At 53.1% G+C, this 19,838-nt stretch overlaps 1 protein-coding gene across 7 annotated transcripts; it reads left to right on the forward strand.

Moving 5' to 3' along the window:
* Positions 1–3,371: 3,371 nt before the first annotated feature.
* On the forward strand, positions 3,372–14,804 carry ZNF775 (zinc finger protein 775). Of its 7 annotated transcripts, none has more exons than XM_080664514.1 (4): positions 3,372–3,469; positions 9,464–10,213; positions 10,768–10,828; positions 12,482–14,804. In XM_080664514.1, exons 2-4 carry the CDS (start codon positions 10,136–10,138, stop codon positions 14,053–14,055), a joined length of 1,713 nt encoding a protein of 570 aa, XP_080520640.1. In that variant the 5' UTR covers positions 3,372–3,469; positions 9,464–10,135; the 3' UTR covers positions 14,056–14,804. The 7 variants fall into 7 exon arrangements, with proteins under 7 accessions (XP_080520640.1, XP_080520644.1, XP_080520646.1 ...); XM_080664515.1 differs by having other exon boundaries at positions 3,396–3,469; positions 10,010–10,213; XM_080664518.1 differs by lacking the exon at positions 10,768–10,828.
* Positions 14,805–19,838: the final 5,034 nt, after the last annotated feature.

The raw sequence follows: 19,838 nt of genomic DNA on the forward strand, positions 1-19,838 counted from the left end.
AACTGGTGGCTGAGAAGTGTTCCTTTCTCCCTGTAGCTGTGGTTGGAAGGAGGAGGGGAGTGCTGTGTGTAGGGGAGAACTTGGTAGCAGGCCAAGTGCCCCGACTTGAGCCCCTCTGTCCCTGCTTCCAATTCTTCCCCAGAGAAGGCCAGGCGCACCCAGCAAGAGGGGCAAGTTCTCTAGGGGTTCAGCCTTCTGTGGGTCAGGTCAGACTTGTTGGGTGCCAGTTATTGGGGAAAAGTTCTGATTTGATTTTGTCTTGCAGTGCCTCCCTGGCTGGCCTGCTAGAGTTCCCCACATCTGTTACTGTGGATGCTTCCTAGTACTATTGTTTCATACAAATAAGATTGCCTGTTTTTGACAGGTATCAATAGGCCCTTTTCTTGCCAGTCTTCAGAATTTCTGTACAGGTTACTGGCACCTGGCATAGTCTGGTGCATAATAATAATAGCCACAAATTGTTCATGTGAGTGGCACCTCGCAAAGAAGTGTCCCTAAATTATCTTGTGTGGTAGGTACTCTTCTTTTACAGATGAATGCAGTTGCTCAAGGTCGTGTAACTGGTGATTGTCAGAGGTCAGTCTGACTCCTGGAACCTGTGCTTTGACCATGCCATGGAGGATGCTGCTGCTTTTGGTGAAGATAAGTATTCATTGCCTACTGTGTGCTTGATGTGCGGGGTGGAAACAGAGGGTTTACAAAGATAAGCCCCAATCTTTCCCCTTAGAAGGCCTACTAGTAAGTTTGGGGTGGACATATATGTGTACACAAATAATGAGTATAGAGAGATGGACATGAGGGTGCGTGGGGCTCCAAGTGTATAGGAAGGAATTGGGCAGCTTCAACGCTTCATACTGGCTTATGGGGTTATGGGGCCACTTAAAAGCCTGTGCAGTTGATGGTGTCAAATTAGCTTTCAGAACGTGGGGGCATTGTGTCAAGGAAGCCTCACCTAAATATGTCTAAGAGAGCTGAGGGCTTCAAGGGAAGGGAGCACTGCTTTATGGGGTGGGGGTGGGGGGTGGTGGGGAAGGGAGTATCAGGAAAGTAGGTAGCTGGGGTGATGGTTAGGGAGCAGGAGACAGGTCCTTAGGCATCTAGGATTATTATTTGGGGGGGTGGGCAGAGAAAAGGATGAGGGAGAGGGGATCTGACCAGGGGTTCTGACTTTTTAAAAACTTACCTTTAAAGCAAACGCCTGGTATGTGGGGAAGGTGAGCACCGAAAGTCCTCTACTGCTCTGCTGCCCGCTGCTTTTGGGTAGAGGTGGTGAGAAGAGGGCCAAGGGTCAGGGGACGCCACAAAAGTAGCCTCGAGGGGGCTGGTAAGGCAGGATAGAGCGAACTTGTCCCTAGAGTCCTGCAGGGGACCCAGTGGGTCCCAAGCCCTTGCTTAGCATCGCACATGCTGCCAGCAGTCTTTTTTTTTTTTTTTTTTAAATATATTTTATTGATATTTTACAGAGGAAGGGAGAGGGACAGAGAGAAACATCGATGAGACAGAAACATCGATAGCTGCCTCCTGCACACCCCCCACTGGGGATGTGCCCACAACCAAGGTACATGCCCTTGACTGGAATCGAACCTGGGACCTTTCAGTCCCCAGGCTGACGCTCTATCCACTGAGCCAAACCAGTCAGGGCTTGAAAGAGGAACTGCCTGGGTTGGATGGTCAGCACTCTGCTGACAGGAGCTGCCCTTCTGTTCTGAAGAGCCCTGGGCTGTTTCTGTTTTCTTCTACGATTACAGAAGTATTCAATTATCTTGTCAAAATTAAGCAATGCAGATATACTTAGATATTTTTTTTTTCATGTGGAAGTCGTTCATTCCCTCCCTTCCACCCTCCATATCTTTACTCCATGTAGGGAATTGTAGGGTAGTGTCCTTCCAGAATATTTTTCTGTGCATTTGCAGATATGAACATATAGCCCACCATTTTTACTTTATGGAAATAGGACCCCAGCTATGCTTCATTCTTTCTACCCTCTAGATAACCTTGGTCATGAAACGTCCATCTGGAGGAAGTCTCTCACTCTGTAGAGGAGGTAACAGGCCCAGAGAGTGACCGTGACTTTCCCACTTGAATCCAGCGGCAGATATGGAACTAGAACACGAATCCCTAAGCCTTTGCTAGGTATTCTAGAAAATAAAGAGATGAATGAGACTCTAAAGAGTTGGTGGCTTAGTGATGGCTGCTTCTGTGTAAGGTTACTTTATGAAAGCTTCTATAGGTGATAGAACCAATTAGGGCCCTGCAAAAATCCAGTAAGGTATGTATGCAACTCTTTTACAGATGAGTAAGTCAAAATCCAGAGACAGAATGTATCTTTTGTAAAAAATGCACACAAAGTTTGTGGTCAAATTTCGCTAGAATCTTGGTCACCAGTTTCTATTGTGTGAGAGGCTAAACAGCAGCTTGGCCCGTGGCAGATGCTTCGTGGGCAGCTGCTGACATTAATTAGAATAGTCCACCGGCTGAGCAGTAAGGTTTGTAGGCAGTCTCAGAGAGCCCAGTTTCTGTTTGTATCAACCTCCTGTCCCAAAGGCGGTTTCTAAGCAGCTCCCGAGAGCATCCTGCCAGTGGGAGCGGACATTGCTGGCTCCCTATGAGGTGGCAGTATGAGGAATTTTGACACAAAGGAGCACTTCCAATCAGTGGGTAGGAGAGGAAATTCTTCCTGAAGGTTTCCACGAACAGAAGACCCTCCTTGGCCATCTGGACCCTGCCTCTAAAGCAGCAGTGACACTCGATTTAGGGACGTAACCTCCGCAGGTCCCAGATCGCTGTTTCCTCCACCCGAAGGCCAGGGGTTGGGCTGAATGATGTTTGAGACCCCCGGGATCGCTTGTCATGCGCTGCGCGGGCGCGGGTGCGGAAGGCGATTTCTCTCCTGTCACATAAGACGCGCACATCTCACTAACACCTGGTGTGCTGTGGTGCCCAGCACCCCCACCATGTCACATGCACACTCGAGTGTGAGCATCTGAGTGGGGTTCTTGCTTCTTCCCCCAGACCCTGGCGCCAAGAGCGTCGGACGGACTGGGTGGATTTCACAGCGTGATCTGCGGGGCCGGCGGGAGAGCCTCGGGGAGACAGGGAAGGGGTGCCCGTCAGAATCAGGCCTCGTCCCCGCCTGTCCTCCCCTCGAAGCCCAGGGCGCGAGTCAGGTGCCCCGCGGCCAGCGAGTTAACAGCGCCTCAGGTGCCGAGGGAGGCGAGGTCAGCCCGCCTACCCCGACTATTGGTTCCGGAGAACAAAAGGGCCGCCCCGCGGGCGTCTCTGATAGGGCCGAGGTGGTCATCTGAGAGGCGCATCCAATCAGGCAGCGGGGCGGCCCTGGGGATGCCAGGCGCGCCAGCCAATCAGGGGCGCGCGCCCGTCCCCCTGCCGGGTCTGGCGGGGCCGGGGTGCCCAGTGCCCAAGTCGCCCCGGGTGGCAGTTCCCGTTAACCTTAGCCTCAAAGTCAAAGGTATTTATTCCCGTCCCTCCCTCGGAGTCCTGAGTCAGGGCGGGGAGGGGCGTGCGGAGGGACAGACCGCGCTTAGGGGCCGGCGCCCGGGCGCTCCTCCCGCGCTGCCTCCACCCGCCCCGGGCTGGAGGCGGCCTCGGGGTCCCCTGAGCCCCCCGCGCTCCGGCCTCGAACTCTGCCCAATCCACACAGCCCGTGGGGACGGGCTCGGGGCGTGCGTGGGAGGGGCTGCCGGTCGGGGCAGAGAGCCGGAGGGGGCGGGTGACAGCGGGAGGAACCGGGTGTGAGCGCGGGGGCTGTCCCGGAGGTCGGGCGCTGTGACTGTCCCAGAAAGACGGAGCTCTGGAGGGCAGGAGCCCCGTGTTCGCCGCAGTGACACTTGGGTGCCTAATAAATAAGTGGGAACTAGGGTTGGGGTGAGAACAATGAGAGGGAAGCACTACAGAAATTGAAGTGTGTGTAGGGGTCTCCCTGAAACCTCCATTCCAGGAAAATGGGCACAGCAGCTCAGATCTCAGGGGGTGGGGTGGGGTGGGGAGTGGGATAGGGGCTGGGGGCTTCTTCCCCTGTAAAGGTGGAGGACATTGAAATGATGCCCCTTATGGCCCTTTGGACAGGAGTTGGGTCTTGGTCAGCCAGAGCCTGGGTTGGGTGTGGTCAAAGCCCCAGAGGTGGGGGTGGGGGTGGGGAGAATGGCAGAGGGCAGGAAAACGTCTAGGCTTAGGCTGTTTTTTTTGTTTGTTTGTTTGTTTGGTTTTTGGGGGGTGGTCCCTGTGTTTACCTGTAAAATGAAGAGATTAGAGGGTGTTAGTCTCCTTTCAACTCTAAGGTTCTGTGATTCTGTAATCTGTTTTGGACTTAAGTTTCTTTTGTTTAAATGTTCCTTTATTAAAATTGTTATCAATGGTTTGTCAGCATGTGGAACCTTGTGCTGGGTGCTGAGGAGAGAGAAACAGTGCCTGTATTAAGATGTTTGCAGTCTTGTGGAGACAGACAAAATAATATTATACCATGTGAATGGTGCTGGGTTGGGGGGATGGATGCACAGGTCAAACAGAGGAGGGCCCCTAACTGAGCCTGACAAATCCAAAAAGCTTCCTGGTCACAATGATCCCTGATCGGGCTGGGCAGGGAAGAGTTGGGCAAAAGTATTCCAGGACTGGTCACAGGCATGCTGTGACGTGGCAAGGTCAGGGGGCCGCAGAGTGGGACAATGGGGCAGGCTGAGCTTCAGGCAGTGAGGAGAAGTGAGCAGAGGCCAATTTTAAATGGTCTTGCCAAGAAATTTTTAACTGAACCTGAAGGTGTTGAGAACCCATTGAAGTATTTTGAGCAAAGTAGAAACATGTCCAAATTGTAATATTGCTTTGAGTTCTGGGTGGTAGGTGGATTGGAGGGGCAAGATAAGCTATAAAACAGGTACAGTGTCTCCCTAACCGGTTTGGCTCAGTGGATAGAGCGTCGGCCTGCGGACTGAAGGGTCCCAGGTTCGATCCCGGTCAAGGGCATGTACTTTGGTTGTAGGCACATCCCCAGTAGAGGATATGCAGGAGGCAGCTGATCGATGTTTCTCTCTCATCGATGTTTCTAACTCTCTATCCCTCTCCCTTCTTCTCTGTAAAAAATCAATAAAATATATTAAAAAAAACACACTCACAAAAACAGGTACAGTGTCCAGGAGAGAAGTGGTGAGGCCTGAACTAAGGCAGTGGCAGTAGGATGTCTGAAGGTCTTAAAATTAGCACCGGTACCATTCAGTGAGCTGTGTGTTGTGGGCCTTTGTGCTCTGTTGTAGCGAAGGTGGTATGTTTTTGAAAGGCCTGATGAGGACCCACTGTCATCTCTGGGGAAGCAAGGGAGGTCTGGGGTCAAGTGCAGAACATGGTGGAGGTGGTCTGTCCCATGCATCTGCCCCTGGAGAGTGGTCAGCTGAGGAATCCAAGGTTTCCTAGGGCCGAGTGGCCTGGAGGGAAATGTGCGGTCAGGGTGTTCAGGAGGAGACCTGACGTCTAATTTTCTTTGACTCAGAGAATGTCAACTCAGCCTCACTTTCCTCATCTTACAAGAGGAAAACACTTCCTACTTTTCCCAAGCTCCTTCAAAATGCAGCAAACACTAGAAAAGGGTTTATAGATTAAAATGACACTTGTTCAGTGTTGTGAGCAGTTGGTTTTGTCCCTGGTCTTCAGATCAGGTAATGGGGGTTCCAGGACCTGGCAGGCTCCTAAGTCCTGGACTTGGGGTGGAGGAACATGAGTGCTGCTCTTTTAAAAGGACACTGGGATGGGGATGCCATGGGTGTGGGGCAGGTGTGGGGGCATGGAGGTGGGGGTGGGACAGTCCAAGCAAAGATGTGCATGTAAGTCAGGTAGAGGAAGAAGTCCTGCAAGGAGGTGCCACAGGTATGGGCCTGGGGTCAAATCAGGGACCTCCAGGAAGTGAGAGGCATGGGGAACTGGCTGCCCAGGCTGTCCCTGGACTTGGTTCCCAAGGAAGGCTGGTGGGTGCAAACTGAGGTCACTAAAATGGGTTCTTCCTACTGGGGAAACCCTGTGATACAGTTCTTACAAGGTGGGGAGTGTGTGTGTGGGGGAGGTGTGGCAACTGCAATGACCTAAAAAGAAGTCATCTCGCACCTTGTGAACATTGCTCAGTCTTTTCAACTGTTCCGTCCATTTGCTATAACAATTGTATACATTAGGAACAAGCATTATTTGCATCTGCAGATGGGGAAACTGGCCCAGAGAAGAAAAGCAGTTGGTCTTGGGTCACATGGCTAATCAGAAGCAAACCCCAGTCCGGCTGGTATGGCTCAGTTGATTGAGTGTCGTCCCATGCACCAGGAGGTCTCCAGTTCGTTTTCAGGGCACATGCCTAGGTCACAGGCTTGATCCCCAGTAGGGGACGTGATCGAAGTTTCTCTCCCATCAATGTTTCTATCTCCCTCTCCCTTCCTCCCTCTGAAACCAATAAAAACATATTTTTTTAAAAAGAAGCAAACCCTATCCCAAGCTCTCAGCCGCCCCCTCCCTCCCCCCGACCCCACCCACTGAGGAATCAGCCAGCAGAGAGTAGGGCCAGCCAGACTAGAGCACATGGCAGAGGGTAGGAGGCTGGTTAGAGTGGGCAAGGCACGGAGGGCCAGGTGGGGTTAAACCAGCAGATGGTTGGGAGAGAAGTGATTAAGAGAAAGTAGGGAAGCATGGACCAAGGGGCAGCGGGAGGCCAGCTCGATGTGGTGGGGTACCTGGGGAAGGTTGTCCCCTTGCCTGCAGTTTCCTGTGGGGGCAGGATTGTTGGTATAAGTGAGCATGGCAGACAGTGAGGACATGGGTGCAGCCCTGGGTCGGGGCTCATGACTGAGCAGGGCCTATGAGCTGGGCCATCCCTGAAAGCCTCAGCTCCTGGTGCAGGGCATGTGGCCAGTCCCTGCTCCACTGGTGACAAAGGACACGTGAGGCACTATCCACTTCTTCCCCATTAGGGGCCTGAGTCTCTGAAGAGAGATGTGCTTGGCTGGTGGAAAAGCTCCAGGGGCTTGAGCTTGGGAGGATGTGGGAGACCTGGACATGTCCCTGCACTGTGGCCTTTCTCCTCACCCAGCTGCTGTCCGCCCCTTCCCGCCCCCAAGTTTCTGCTAAGACCAAAGCGCCTTTGTTACCTTCCCCTGCCCCAGACCTCACCACCTGCCACAGGCCACAATCCCCGCTTTGTGTGGTCTGGCAGTTGTCATGGCAGCTGCCCCAGCTGAGGGGACTCACATCCCAGCTGCAGCCTGACCCCACGTAGGGAGGGTTGGGCCTGGAGCCAGGGCCTGGGAAGGGGATGGTGATCAGGGCAGAACTTGTTGGGCCGCCAGGGAAAGGTCATTGGAGTGTGGGGTCAGGGCCAAGCGGCCTTCATAGACTCAGTGGGCACTGTTGGGGGTGGCAGACTGGCCCCATAGCCTCCTGTTTTCTGGCTGGGGTGTTTTGCTAGGCAGCCTGCTGGATGGGTTCCTGGGCATCTCTCAGGTTAACCGCTGCGTCAGGTGGCGTGAGACTGTTGGGTGGCAGAATAAGAGAGAAGGATGAAAAAGGCACAGCTTGGGGTGGGGCGGGTGTACCTGGTGACCTGGCCGACCTGGAAAGAAGTGGCTATGGGGAGGGACTTTCCTGGGTTTGGCTACTTCAGGGTTTGTCTGCAGGACACCCGCTCGCCTGTTTTCCAGATGTCCCACCTGAGCACACAGGTGGAGGTGGGCCCCCAAGACATGGCCTGCCTACCTCCTGTTCCTGTCCTCCGTGCTCCTCCTACCCCTGCCCTCTCATTCTTATTTCTTCCCCTGGGACCCATGAGGGTCCACTTCCTTTCGTGTCCACTTCTGTCTTACTCCGACCACAAGCCCTAGTGAGCCCAGGGGTACCCAGGGATGAGGTAATTAATTCACTGTGAATTGTTCACTAAGAATTGAAGTCTTTCTGTCACCCGAGGTGATTTAAAAATATATTTATTTTTATTGATTTCAGAAAGGAAGGGAGAGGGAGAGAAACATCAACGATGAGAGAGAATCATTGATCAGCTGCCTCTTGCACGCCCCCTACTGGGGACTGACCCTGCAACCTGGGCATGTGCCCTTGACTGGAATGGAACTTGAGACCCTTCAGTCCCCAGGCTGATGCTCTATCCACTGAGCCAAACCAGCTAGGGCCCGAGGTGATTTTTAGGTCTTAATACCTCTTGGAAGACAGAATCAGTCAAATAGGACTGATTTGATTAGGCTAAGGGGCCTCTTGTGTCATGTTAGGGTTTTGTGAATAAGGCCAAGCCCCACCCTCTGTCCTCACACTGAAGTTGGCTCCTGCCCCCTGAGTTTCCCCACCTTTTGGTGGCCTCCCTATTCGCCAATCCCCTGAGCCTCTTTAGGTGGACATTGGTGAGAGGCTTCCCCAAGGCGTGTGACACAGAGTGTATCAGGGCCCCCACAGTGGGCCTTTCCTCCCCTCTTCTCCGGGCTCCCCTTTCTCTGCCCCACAGGCAGGTTTTGGTGTCTATAAACCACAGAAGGAGTGCACCCTACTGGGGAAATAGAATTAAAAACAAAATTGCCTGCCAACTCAGAAAAGCTCCTCACAAAAGTAGGAGAGAAACAACAGGTTTGTTTTGTTATGTTTAATCCTTACCCAAGGATAGTTTTTCCATTGATTTCTAGAGAGAGTGGAAGGGAGGGAGGAGGGAGAGAGAGAGAGAAAGAAACATCAATTGGTTGCAGGGGCTGGGGAACCTGCAGCCAAAGTACATGCTCTTGACCGGGAATTGAACCCTGGACTCGTCCATGTGCCAGACGACACTTTAATCACTGAGCAACCGGCTAGGGTCTTTGTTTTTATTATTGAATAATCATCACACCAGAATGAGATGCACATCACAGGAAGTCCACCAGGAGATTGCAAAAACAGGAAGAAATCTCACCTGTTACACATCCCAGCAGGTGCAACCTGTTACACACATGTTCTCCAGGTACACTGTCACTAGTTCTCCGGTGAGAGGACTTGACCATTTGTCACAGAGTTCATCCTAGATTCACCTGGTAATGGGGGTGTTTGTTAATTGCCTTTATCCAGAGGAAAAACACACTTCTCATATCTTTATGACAGGAGGTCGATTTGCAGCTTGGAGGCAGGTGTCCACCCAGGTTAGTCCCAGCCTCCCATGGGGACTGGGAGACAAGGGCCTGTTTCCCTTGATATTTACATTTCAAAGAGATGGCTTCCAGGTCCCTGAGAGAGATGCTCCTGGGTTGTAAAGCTGGCAAGAGGCTTATTTTGCCTTTAAAATGATTTATGTACATCTCAAGAGACAGAGAAAGAACCTATGTTTAGAAGTTTTCTAAAGAAATGTTCTGAAGGAAAGGGGCGGGGTCTCTTTCCCTTTCTGCACTAGGGAAAATGTTTTTTTTCTATATTTTAGATTCATGTTTACCCTTATCTCCTCCCACCCCACTTCTTTTGGCAGGGTCCAGTTTCCCAGCCTGGGAAGGGGACCTGGGAGAGGAGAGGGGGGACCCTTAGGATGGGAGCTCTGGGGGGCTCTCGAGGGCCCCAGGTTGGGGTAGGGAGCAAGATAAGACAGGGATTCTTGTGAGGGTGGCTGGACTGAGGTGCCCTGGAGGAAGCTCCAGCTGATGGCCAGGAACGCCCCATGGTAGCAGCTGCTGGAGCTGATCTGAGAGCCACAGGTCCTCAATGGGGCTCTTTGGGAGTGTGGGGTCTATGGGGAAGAAGGCGTGTGAAACAAGAATCCTTTCCATAGCAGAGGCAGTCCATGGTACCTGGGTGGAGAGAGTGAACTGCAGGCTGCTCACAGTCTACCTCTGAGTGCCACACACCGCTGTCAGGTGTTCTCTGTGTGGGGCTCTGTCCCAGGTCCCGGGCCTTCCTCAGTGGGCACGAAGCATTCCTGTCCTCCAGACGAAGGGGAATAAGCAAAGTAAATACCATGTCAGGTGGCAAAGTGTCCTGGAGGAGTGCGAGGTGGAGTGAGGCTTGTGACTTTACCCAGAGTGCCAGGGAAGGCCGCGCTGAGGAGGTGAGCCCTAAAAGAGGTGAGGGGGGCCACGCCAAGATCTGAGACAGAACACCCCATGCAGAGGGGCAGCCAGTGCAAAGCCCGAGGCTTCTGAGCAGCATGACCTGTACCACATCATGTTCCAGGCATGAGGAACCATCAGGAAATGTTCTAACAACTGGAACGTTAACCAGCAAGGTGAGCCATGGATTGGTGGACACGTAGCCCAGCTGGACTGTGCGTTCTTGCATGGAGTGCTCCTTGGGAGGGTTTGTGCTGGGACATAAGATGGGGACTTAGAGAGAGGAGGGCCGTGGTTTCACAAGCACAATTCTGCCTTCCTGGGTGTCTGCAAGACCTCTCAGGCCACTAACTCATTTGAGTTTCTCCCCTGCAGTGTCCTTCACACCCCGCCCTGCAGATGTTGAGAGCCTGGACCTGAGCTTTAGTCTGGGAGCTAGAAGGCCTGGGATCTTGCCCTGCTCCACCATTCAGCACCTATGTGACTTGGGGCATGTCAGTGGCCCTGTCTGACCTCAGGTTCCTATTCATGAAATGGGAATCATGCTTGTTTTACCTGCCTAGCAGGTATGTGTGCAATTTAAAAAATCCTGCACATTTTAGCTGAGGTAATGGACATAAAAGCTCTTGAAGAAGGAATGCATTCTGTGAGGTGGCACGAGGACTGGGAAAGCCTTTTGTCCTTGTCCCACAGGCCAACTCTGTTTCCTTTGCTCCCATCTCACGCACAGACCGAGTCAGGGCACCGTGGGTCCCCCGGGATGGAGAGCAGCCTGGCAGGTGCCAGCACAGGTAAGACAGAAGATGGAAAGGTGTGAGCCAACCATGGCTTCCTTCCCTGGCACGTCTTCCGTCTTCGTGTCCCTCCAAAGCTGCCCTCACTTAGAGGGTGTTGAATTGCAGGATGTGGAAGGTCTTCAAAGAATGGGACAAGGACAGATTATAAGAACTAAAAAAATGACAGAGGGCAGTTCAAAACTTGCCAGGCAAGGGAACACACAAGCACGCACACACACACACATGCACAGACACTGGCATGCACACATGTGCTATTTTCTTTGTTAATTCCTCCCTCCTACTTCCTCTGGATTTATTGTCTTTTAAATATTGGAACCTGTTGTTTAGAGCTTCTCTCTCTTCTTTGTTCACAACTGTTTCATTTTACCTTCTTTAATCGAATGTAAACTTTTTATTGAAGTGTAATACATAGAAAAGTGCATAGTTCAGGAGCTCTATAAATTCTTATGATATGAACACTCCCATGTGACCAGCACCCAGATCAAGAAAGAGACCATTGCCAGAATGAGAAGTCTCTCCTGCCCCCTTCCAAACAGTGTGCTCTAGAAGGGAGCCTTTATCCTGGCTTCTAACTCATCCATTAGTCCTGCCAGCTTTTGAACTTCATATAATGGAAACATATAGTCTGTATTCAGTGTCTGTAGAGACCTTTTCCATCAGGCTGATGTCCATGAGCCAGAGGAACAAAGTGCCCCTGTAGACTTGAGCAGCCCTATGTGTGGGACCCGGGAGTAGAGGAGCCTAGGTTTAGTACAAAGACAAGGCTCACCTGTTCTGGTGCTGAGACCTTTCTGGCTGACTTTCTTGTTCTTGCTTTTGTTGAAGAAAAGTGATGTTGCCAAATGGCCAAGGTCCCAGCAGGTGAGGTGCCCACACACCATGGCTGCCACCCTGGAGAGGGCCCGGCAGTGACATGGGCCACTGAGGGACGGGACACAGACTCGCTTAGCAAACTCGCAGCACATGATCCTTTGGAAAAGAAGATGTTTGAACTTGGCCATGTTCTGCTTGCTCTCCAGGGAAGATCTCATTGGATGGGTGTCTTTAACTGTCTCAGCATCTCCTGGGCCTCGGGCAGAGCAGGGGGCAGCTGGTGTGTCCTGGCACAGCAGCTTCACTTAGCTTCCCTCCTTTCTTTGTTGTTGTTAATCCTCATCTGAGGATATTTTTTCCATTGAGTTTGAGAGAGAGTGGAAGGGAGGGGAGAGGGGGAGAGAAAGAGGAGGGAGATCGAGTGAGACATCAATATAAGAGAGACACATTGATTGGTTGCCGGGGTGGAGATTGAACCTGCAACCCAGGTACCTGCCCTTAATTGGAATCGAAACCGCGACTCCCTGGTGCACAGGCTGACGCTCTAACCACTGAACAACCGGGCCAGGACCAGCTTTCTTGTTTTGCATCTTTCCCTTTGTCCTCCAAACCCCAACCTGCCCCTGCCCTACTGCCCTTCCTTCCCCTCCTGTCTTCTTTCTCCTTTCCCCATTTCCTCTTCTTCCCTTTCAAATCTCTTCCTTGTGCATTCTTCGGCCCTGTCTTATTTTCTGCTATGCTCTGGCCCTCCTGCTCTGTCCTCTAGGCAAGTCTCCCTCAGAGCTCAGAGCAGTGACTGACTCTCCCCGTCCTCTGTCCCTTTGCCTCTGGCAGGAGACCACCTGGTGATGAAGATCAAGCAAGAGAAGCCAGAGTGGCTGCTGCAGACCCTGGCGCCGCCGGCCGCGCTTTCCAAGGACAAGGAAAACATTTTCCAGCAGCCCCTGGGCCTCCCACCATGCCAGGCTTTGGGGAAACCGCGATCCTTGGGGGGACAGGAGGAGACTGGGGGTCCCAGGTGGACCCCTCCCACTGAGCAGGATGCTGGGCTGGCAGGCCAGGTTCCGGGGGCAGCCCCCGGCCCCCTGAGTCCCGTTCTTTCTGCCAGCGAGGGTCATTTCGTGTGCCTGGACTGCGGGAAGAGGTTCAGCTGGTGGTCGTCCCTGAAGATCCACCAGCGCACCCACACGGGCGAGAAGCCTTACCTGTGCGGCAGCTGCGGCAAGAGCTTCAGCCAGAAGCCCAACCTGGCGCGCCACCAGCAGCAGCACACGGGCGAGCGGCCCTTCCGCTGCCCCGAGTGCGCCAGGCGCTTCAGCCAGAAGCAGCACCTGCTCAAACACCAGAAGACCCATTCTCGGCCCGCCACCTACTCGTGTCCCGAGTGCGAGCGCTGCTTCCGCCACCAGGTGGGCCTCCGCATCCACCAGCGAGCGCATGTCCGGGACCGCCAGGGCGCCCGTGCCAGGCTGTTCGAGCTGCTCCGGGAATCTGCGGCCTGCGGGGGCTGTCGCCTGCGTCCGGGGCTGCCGCGGGGGCGCCCCGAGTGGGCCTGGCTGGGGCTTTTCCAGGACTGGTGGCGCCAAGTGGGGGCCCAGACTGCCGCCGCTGCCACGGGGCCCGGTGAGCAGCGCCAGTTCATCTGCAGCGAGTGCGGCAAGAGCTTCACGTGGTGGTCGTCGCTGAACATCCACCGGCGCATCCACACGGGGGAGCGGCCCTACCCGTGCCCCGAGTGCGGCCGCCGCTTCAGCCAGAAGCCCAACCTGACGCGGCACCTGCGCAACCACACGGGCGAGCGCCCGCACCCCTGCCCGCACTGCGGCCGCAGCTTCCGCCAGAAGCAGCACCTGCTCAAGCACCAGCGCACGCACCTGCCAGGCGCCCAGGCGGCGCGCTGCCCTGTCTGCGGCCAGAGCTGCCCCAGCCGCGCGGCGCTGCGGGCCCACCAGCGCGCACACATCGGCGCCGCCACTGCCCAGTTGCTGGGCCCCGAGTCTCAGGCCCAAGGCCCCCAGGGCCTGTCGGCGCCACCGCACAGTCCCCCATCGGCCCGGCGACCCGCGGACGTGCGGTGGTGCAGCGCGCAGGAGGATCTGGTTGGGCCCGGGGAGCAGCGCCAGTTCATCTGCAACGAGTGCGGCAAGAGCTTCGCGTGGTGGTCGGCGCTCACCGTCCACCGGCGCATCCACACAGGCGAGCGGCCTTACCCGTGCCCCGAGTGCGGCCGCCGCTTCAGCCAGAAGCCCAACCTGACGCGGCACCGGCGCAACCACACGGGCGAGCGGCCCTACCGGTGCGCCGCCTGCGGGCGCAGCTTCAGCCAGAAGCAGCACCTGCTCAAACACCAGCGCGTGCACCTGGAGACCCTGTCGCCCACCCCCAGCGTCAAGGTCGAAGCGCTTTAGTGCACCTGGACCGAAGGGGATCTGCGGGGGGATGTTTGCGGGGGTGCCTGTGGGGAATGGCCAGAATGGTGGCTTTTAGAACCCCAGCGGGTAAGACCCTATCACAAGGCTCTGAAGGCCTGAGAACAGAATTCCAGAAGCATCCCAAAGGGAGACCGCAAAAGGTCCCCGTAGGCTGAGGGAGGAGGTGGGATCAGGCATTCCTCACCCTGGAGCTGGGATGTGTCCCTGACAGGTTGAGGGCCAACCCCGTAAACTTCCTCAGAGGTGGGACCCCAGCAATCAGGCGCCAGGTGGGGGCCTGTTGAGGGCTGAAGGAGAGGCTCCCTGGTGTGAAATGGCCCAGGTCTGGACTGGTCAGCTGTAGTGCCACCTGCCACACGCAGGCACAGGTGAGGCAGGGGCAAGTATATTCCCAGTGCAAAGACAATGCCCAGCACTTAATGGCCATTCAGCACATAGTTTTGGAAGGAGTGAATGGTTCTATGGTCCTGACTGTGAGTGCCCCACTGCATAGGGTGCTGTTATGGCCCGCCTGTCCTGAGGACGGGCATGTGTGAGACGGTCAGGGGCTGGGGCACAAGGGGTGTGGTCTCAGCTGAGGTTTGGTGGCTTGGGAAGGGCCCTGCAGCAGGGAAGAGCCAAGCCTGCTGCTCCTACTCCGTGGGCCTGGGGCATGCCCGGTGGCTGACTCAGCTCCTTATCATGGCAGTGTCACAGAAGAGAAAAATGAAGGATTGACCATCTCACATGGTCTCATTGTCTTTCTTAAGCTTCCCTTCTTGATCTCCGGTCTCTGGATCTATGATCTCCAGGTCTCTGTGTGCTCTGAGGGACCATTTGCCCCAGGACCAGGATAAGGAGCTTTGGCCACAAGCAGAGCAACTGCCCACACCCAATTCTCTTTTCCCCTCTTCCAATACAATTTATCTCTTTCCACATATTCCCCTCAACCTGTAGCCCCCAAAAGTCACTCCTCATGCTTTTCCAAAGCTGAACCCAGAGCTTCAGCCCAGCTGTAGCTTGGACTATATTTTCCCACAGGAGGGGGTGTTTGGGTGCTAGGGTTGGATAGGTGGGAGGAAAAAGGGGGGGACCTAGCTAATTCTGTAGGAGGATGAACTATGTGTACCTGCCTCCCAGGGCTTGTGGGGTTCTCTGAACTCAGAGATGTGTTTCCTTTTCCAGGACCTGGCTGTGTTCACCTGGCTTCTGGTTACTCCTCTTTCCAGGTTTTGTTTAATCCCTTTCATCTGGCAGGAGTTCTAATTGTAGCATCACAGAAAGACCTGTGGAGGTGGTGATTCAGTTTACCTGGGGAACACATTTGGTAATGGTTAGTGTTCAGCCAGGGCTCTGACTTGTGTTCCAGGTCTTTGATCATAAACCATGCTGTGTGCCCATCCTTCAATCAACTCTCAGGACCAGGCAGAAGCCAAATCAGAACAGTTTTCCTAGGCCCCCTCTCTGACCCACACCAGCCCTAAGTGCTCCCCTTTCTCCCTGTAATGCCTGCCTGGCTCCTCCCCCAGACAGTAGGTTTGGATCTCATTAGTCTGGCCAGTGTGGCTCAGTGATTGAGCATAGACCTATGAAGCAGTAGTTCACATGTGTTGGGCAGGACACATGCCTGGGTTGCAGACTCGATCCCCAGTAGGGGGTGTGCAGGAGGCAGCAGGTCCACAATTCTCATAATTGATGTTTCTATCTCTCCCTTCCGCTCTGAAATCAATAAAAAACAAAATAAAATAACAACCCAAAACCTACCTTAACCATGGGGAAGGCTCAAGAGTCATTTGCTTCTTCCTCTTTGCCACTTATCAAATCCGGAGACCAACTCAAGTGAGCACACCTACTCCAGGAAGGCATCCTAGAATACCATGCCTGTAATAGAGAGCCACTGTCTGCAAGGACGGACCTGCAGAAACACTGGAGCCCATGGAATCAGGTGCCTGAGGGCCAGGGCAGACACATACTGCAGCGACAGGCAGGGGAATTTCTGTACCATAGCTTGTTATCTTCCACAAGTAGACTGTGTTCAGTGATCAAATCAAACACCTGTATTGGTAGGACTTGAGGTTAATGAGGCCTAATCGCAGCTTTTTCCCTCCAAGCAAAATCATGAGGATGCCTGCTCACTGACCCCAGGTGACAGAGTCTCTCACAAATGGGTGCTTTGGGTCACAATGGGGATAGGGCCAAGCCCATCAAAGGTGCGTGACCTGTTGACCAGGTCGGGATGGCACACATTGACCCATTAACCAAGCCTCCTGTGTGATAGGCACTGTGTCAGACTTCAGGGATGCTGTGATGTATAAGCCACTGTATCAGTCAGCTTGGGCTGCCATAGTAAAATACCACTGGGGGCTTACACAATGCAGTCTGGAGGCTGGGAAGTTCAAGATCAAGGTGGTGGCAGATTTGGTCCCTGGTGAGAGCTTCCTGCCTTGCAGATGACCTTTTCTTTGTGTCCTCATATGGTGGTGAGTGGTCGGGGGAGGGAGAAAGGGCCCAAAATAGTGCTCTGGTCTCTTCTTCTTCTTATAGAGACACTAATCTCATCATGAGCACCCCACACTTATGACCTCATCCATACCTGTCTCCCAAAGGCCCTATCTCCAAATGCCATCACATTGGGGGTCAGGGCTTTAAAATATGGATTTTTTTTTTTGCGGGGGGCATCGGGGGGAGAGACATGATTCAGTCAATAGCAATCACAGTCTCTCCCCTGAGGAGCCCACTGACCTTCACAGAATATCGCTTTAATGCACACACAGTTTGGAACAATCCATATGGTCAGCTCTTGAACCAGTTGTCCCAGCCCCGGCTCTCTTAGGGAGGCTTTCTTGTTCATCTTGTTTGGTCTCACCACCAGGCAGTGACATAGGCAGGTAATGATGTAGGAAATGGGGATGGGGACTGTGGGACTTGTCCAGCAGGTCATGTTGCAAATTGACAGCAGGTCCCAGGTCTCCAGTTAACCTAACCCTCTTCCACAGTCACAATCACAGGCTTCTCCAAGGGAGGCCTGACATTGTCAACTTCAATTTCCATTGCCTTTCATTTTAAAATAATAACACTAGGCCAGAGAATATTGAGCAAGAGCCACACCATGAAATCAAAGACAAGAAGGTCAAGCCTATCCTAGTGGTTTATGATTCAAAATGCTCAGGAGCACGTGGAGATCAAAGGGTTGCTGAAGGGAATAGAAAACCACCATGTTTAAAGACATAAAAACCTTAAAGAACATATCCTGTCCATGGCCAGGTAAGTGCAAGTCTGTGGTGGGGACCCGTGGCCAAGCTTCTAGCAGGCCACGTGAGCGTGGTGGAGCTGGGGTCCTGGAACCGCCTGCATAATCCTTGCATTCCATCCTTAGGAGCAGGCTGGGAGCTAAAAATTTGACTTAAGTCCTTGGAAAGTGGTTGTGCTCTGGCAAGCACCATGAACTTCAAGTCAGCAGTAAGGTGGCCAACCTCCTTGCCAGGATTTGGTTCCCCACTGCCCAGCCCCAGGGAGCTTTCCCTGGGAGAGAGAACTTGGAGGCCAAGGCGGATGCGGGCAGCTGCACTGACCTGGGAGAGAGTGGGCCCAGTAGGGAGGTGGTAGTGAGTGCCTAGTGTAAGTTAGGGATGCTACTGAGATTTTTTCTTTTTTAAGTAGTTGGGTTTGGAAAAGAAATATCCTAGACCCTTTGTTAACAGGAATAGTATTGGGGCTGAAACCATTATGTTTTCACATATCACTGCCTTGACAGGATCACAGCATAGAAGGGAGGGAAATGCATGGTGTCCGCAGCTTGTCCTCTGGGGTAAGTCAGAAAGGTTCCTCCTAGGCTACTCAGCTAGAGGGAGAGGTGCTAGACCAGCTAGTCCCGCAGACCTTTCTGTGATGATGAAAATGTCCTGTTTGCTGCCTGATGCCGTGGCCTCAGTCAGTGGTGCTTGATCACTTAACATGTGGCTAGTGAGGCCCTGGCTGGGGAGCTCAGTTGATTAGAGCATTGTCCCGATACACCAAGGTTTCAGGTTCTATCTCTGGTCAGGGCACATACAAGAATCAACCAGTGAATGCACAACGAAGTGAAACAACAAATTAACATTTTTTTCCTCTTTCTTTTTCAAATCAATAAAAAAGAAAATTTTAAAATGTGGCTATCGAGGCTGAGGAAGTGAATTTTAAATTTTATTTGATTTAAATTAATTTAAATTCAAATAGCCACATGTGGCTACTAGACAGTATAGCTCTAGGAATTATGCTCCTATTGAGAAGTAGAAATGTTCTCTCCCTTCCCCTTCCCCCTTCCCCCACCCAGATCTAGAAGGAGCTTGCTTTTGTCATTGGGAATAGTGGATTGTGTCAGGTAGTTCTGGGACTAAATTCTGGATTTGCCATTTAAGCTGTGAGACTTGGGCAAGTAACCTACTTACAGCATTATGTATGGTCCCAGCACACAGCAGGCACTCCATAAGTGGTAGCTATGGGCGTTATTGTGGTGACATTGTCATTATCGCTACCTGCAAAGCATTTACAGAAGTGGGAGTTGTACTGTGGGAAGGGTTTCCCCAAACAGAGCTCAGTCCCCATAAGGAATGAACCATCCCCAGGGGTAAGTAGACCCGCTGCAAGTTGAAGGGCGTGGCTGAATTGATGTCATAGGTCACGTCTTGGGTTTTAGCTTAGAGGAGAGAGAACTTTGAAGCAGATGTGACCTCGCACCCAGAGCCCCACATTTGCAGCTGGATCTCAGCAGGTTTTCCAGCCCAAAGCTGTGACTGGGGCAGTTCTGCCTGCTGCTCCTCATTCTTTATACTGCATTAGCGCCCTGCTGGCCACCACAGCTCTCAGGTGTCGCTTGTAAACATTCATTCATTCATTCATTCAATAGACATTGGATTGAGGACTTATTGTATGCTGGGCACTTGTGATGCAAAGATACTGAACACACAGCCTGTGCCCTTTGAAGTTCACAACCTGGTGGGAAAGCAAAAGTGTGCTGAATCCCAATCTGATGTTAGTGATCACCATCCAATCCGGGGAAATGGGAGGAGCTGGTCACAGGAGATGGTTGTCCTGCAGAGCAAAGCCCTGGGGATGCAGGCAGAACAGGAGCTGGAGGATGGCAGGCTGGTATCTGTGAGAGCAGCGGTTGGAGCTGTCTAGGGGAGCACACGGGTGATGGCCGTGCATCTGGTGTGCCCCTGGGGGTAGGGTGGGGGATACAGTGCAGGGCACCAATACCCATAAGGGGACCACAGGCCATCTGTTCTCTGGGACCCTGTGCGCAGCCCAGGCCTTTGTTAGGGACCAGAGTCCAGCTGTCACACGAGCCTTGCAGAGTGGGGGTGATTGCTACGGCAGCCACTGGCCCTGCCTGTAGGAAGAAGCATGACTGCTGTAGAATGCTTCCACACTGCCATTCTACTAGTATTGTGTTCATCAGAGCACGCGAGAATGGCGGAGGGGAGATGTGGGAGGAGGTGCATGTGTATGAAATCACAGAAACAAAGTGGAAATCAGGCAGTGGCCGAGCAGAGACGGGAAGCCTCCTGGGGCCCTTGGCCTTCGGCATTCCCACCGAGACAGGATGAGTTTCAGGTGGTCTTGTCAGCCTGCTCCCCTCTTCCCCCAGGCTATGCTCCTTTCCCATTTTGGCACAGCTTACCTAGAAAATGCTGCTAAAAATATGGGCTACATCCTCAGGTATATTATTGATTTTGCTTTTGAAAACCTGGTCATTTTTAACTGTCCCCATTTCTCCTATAGCCTGCAAGAGACATGAC

The sequence above is a fragment of the Plecotus auritus genome (genome assembly GCF_963455305.1).
Source record: "Plecotus auritus genome assembly, chromosome: 4".
Lineage (NCBI taxonomy): Eukaryota > Metazoa > Chordata > Mammalia > Chiroptera > Vespertilionidae > Plecotus > Plecotus auritus.

What these genes read in the sequence shown, in the direction of transcription:
- ZNF775 (XM_080664514.1), top strand. Translation starts at nt 10,136, where the DNA reads ATGACCTGTACCACATCATGTTCCAGGCATGAGGAACCATCAGGAAAT. An exon ending in CTGGAACGTTAACCAGCAAG is followed by an intron (nt 10,214 to 10,767) that starts GTGAGCCATGGA and finishes TCTCACGCACAG; the next exon opens with ACCGAGTCAGGGCACCGTGG. An exon ending in CCTGGCAGGTGCCAGCACAG is followed by an intron (nt 10,829 to 12,481) that starts GTAAGACAGAAG and finishes TGCCTCTGGCAG; the next exon opens with GAGACCACCTGGTGATGAAG.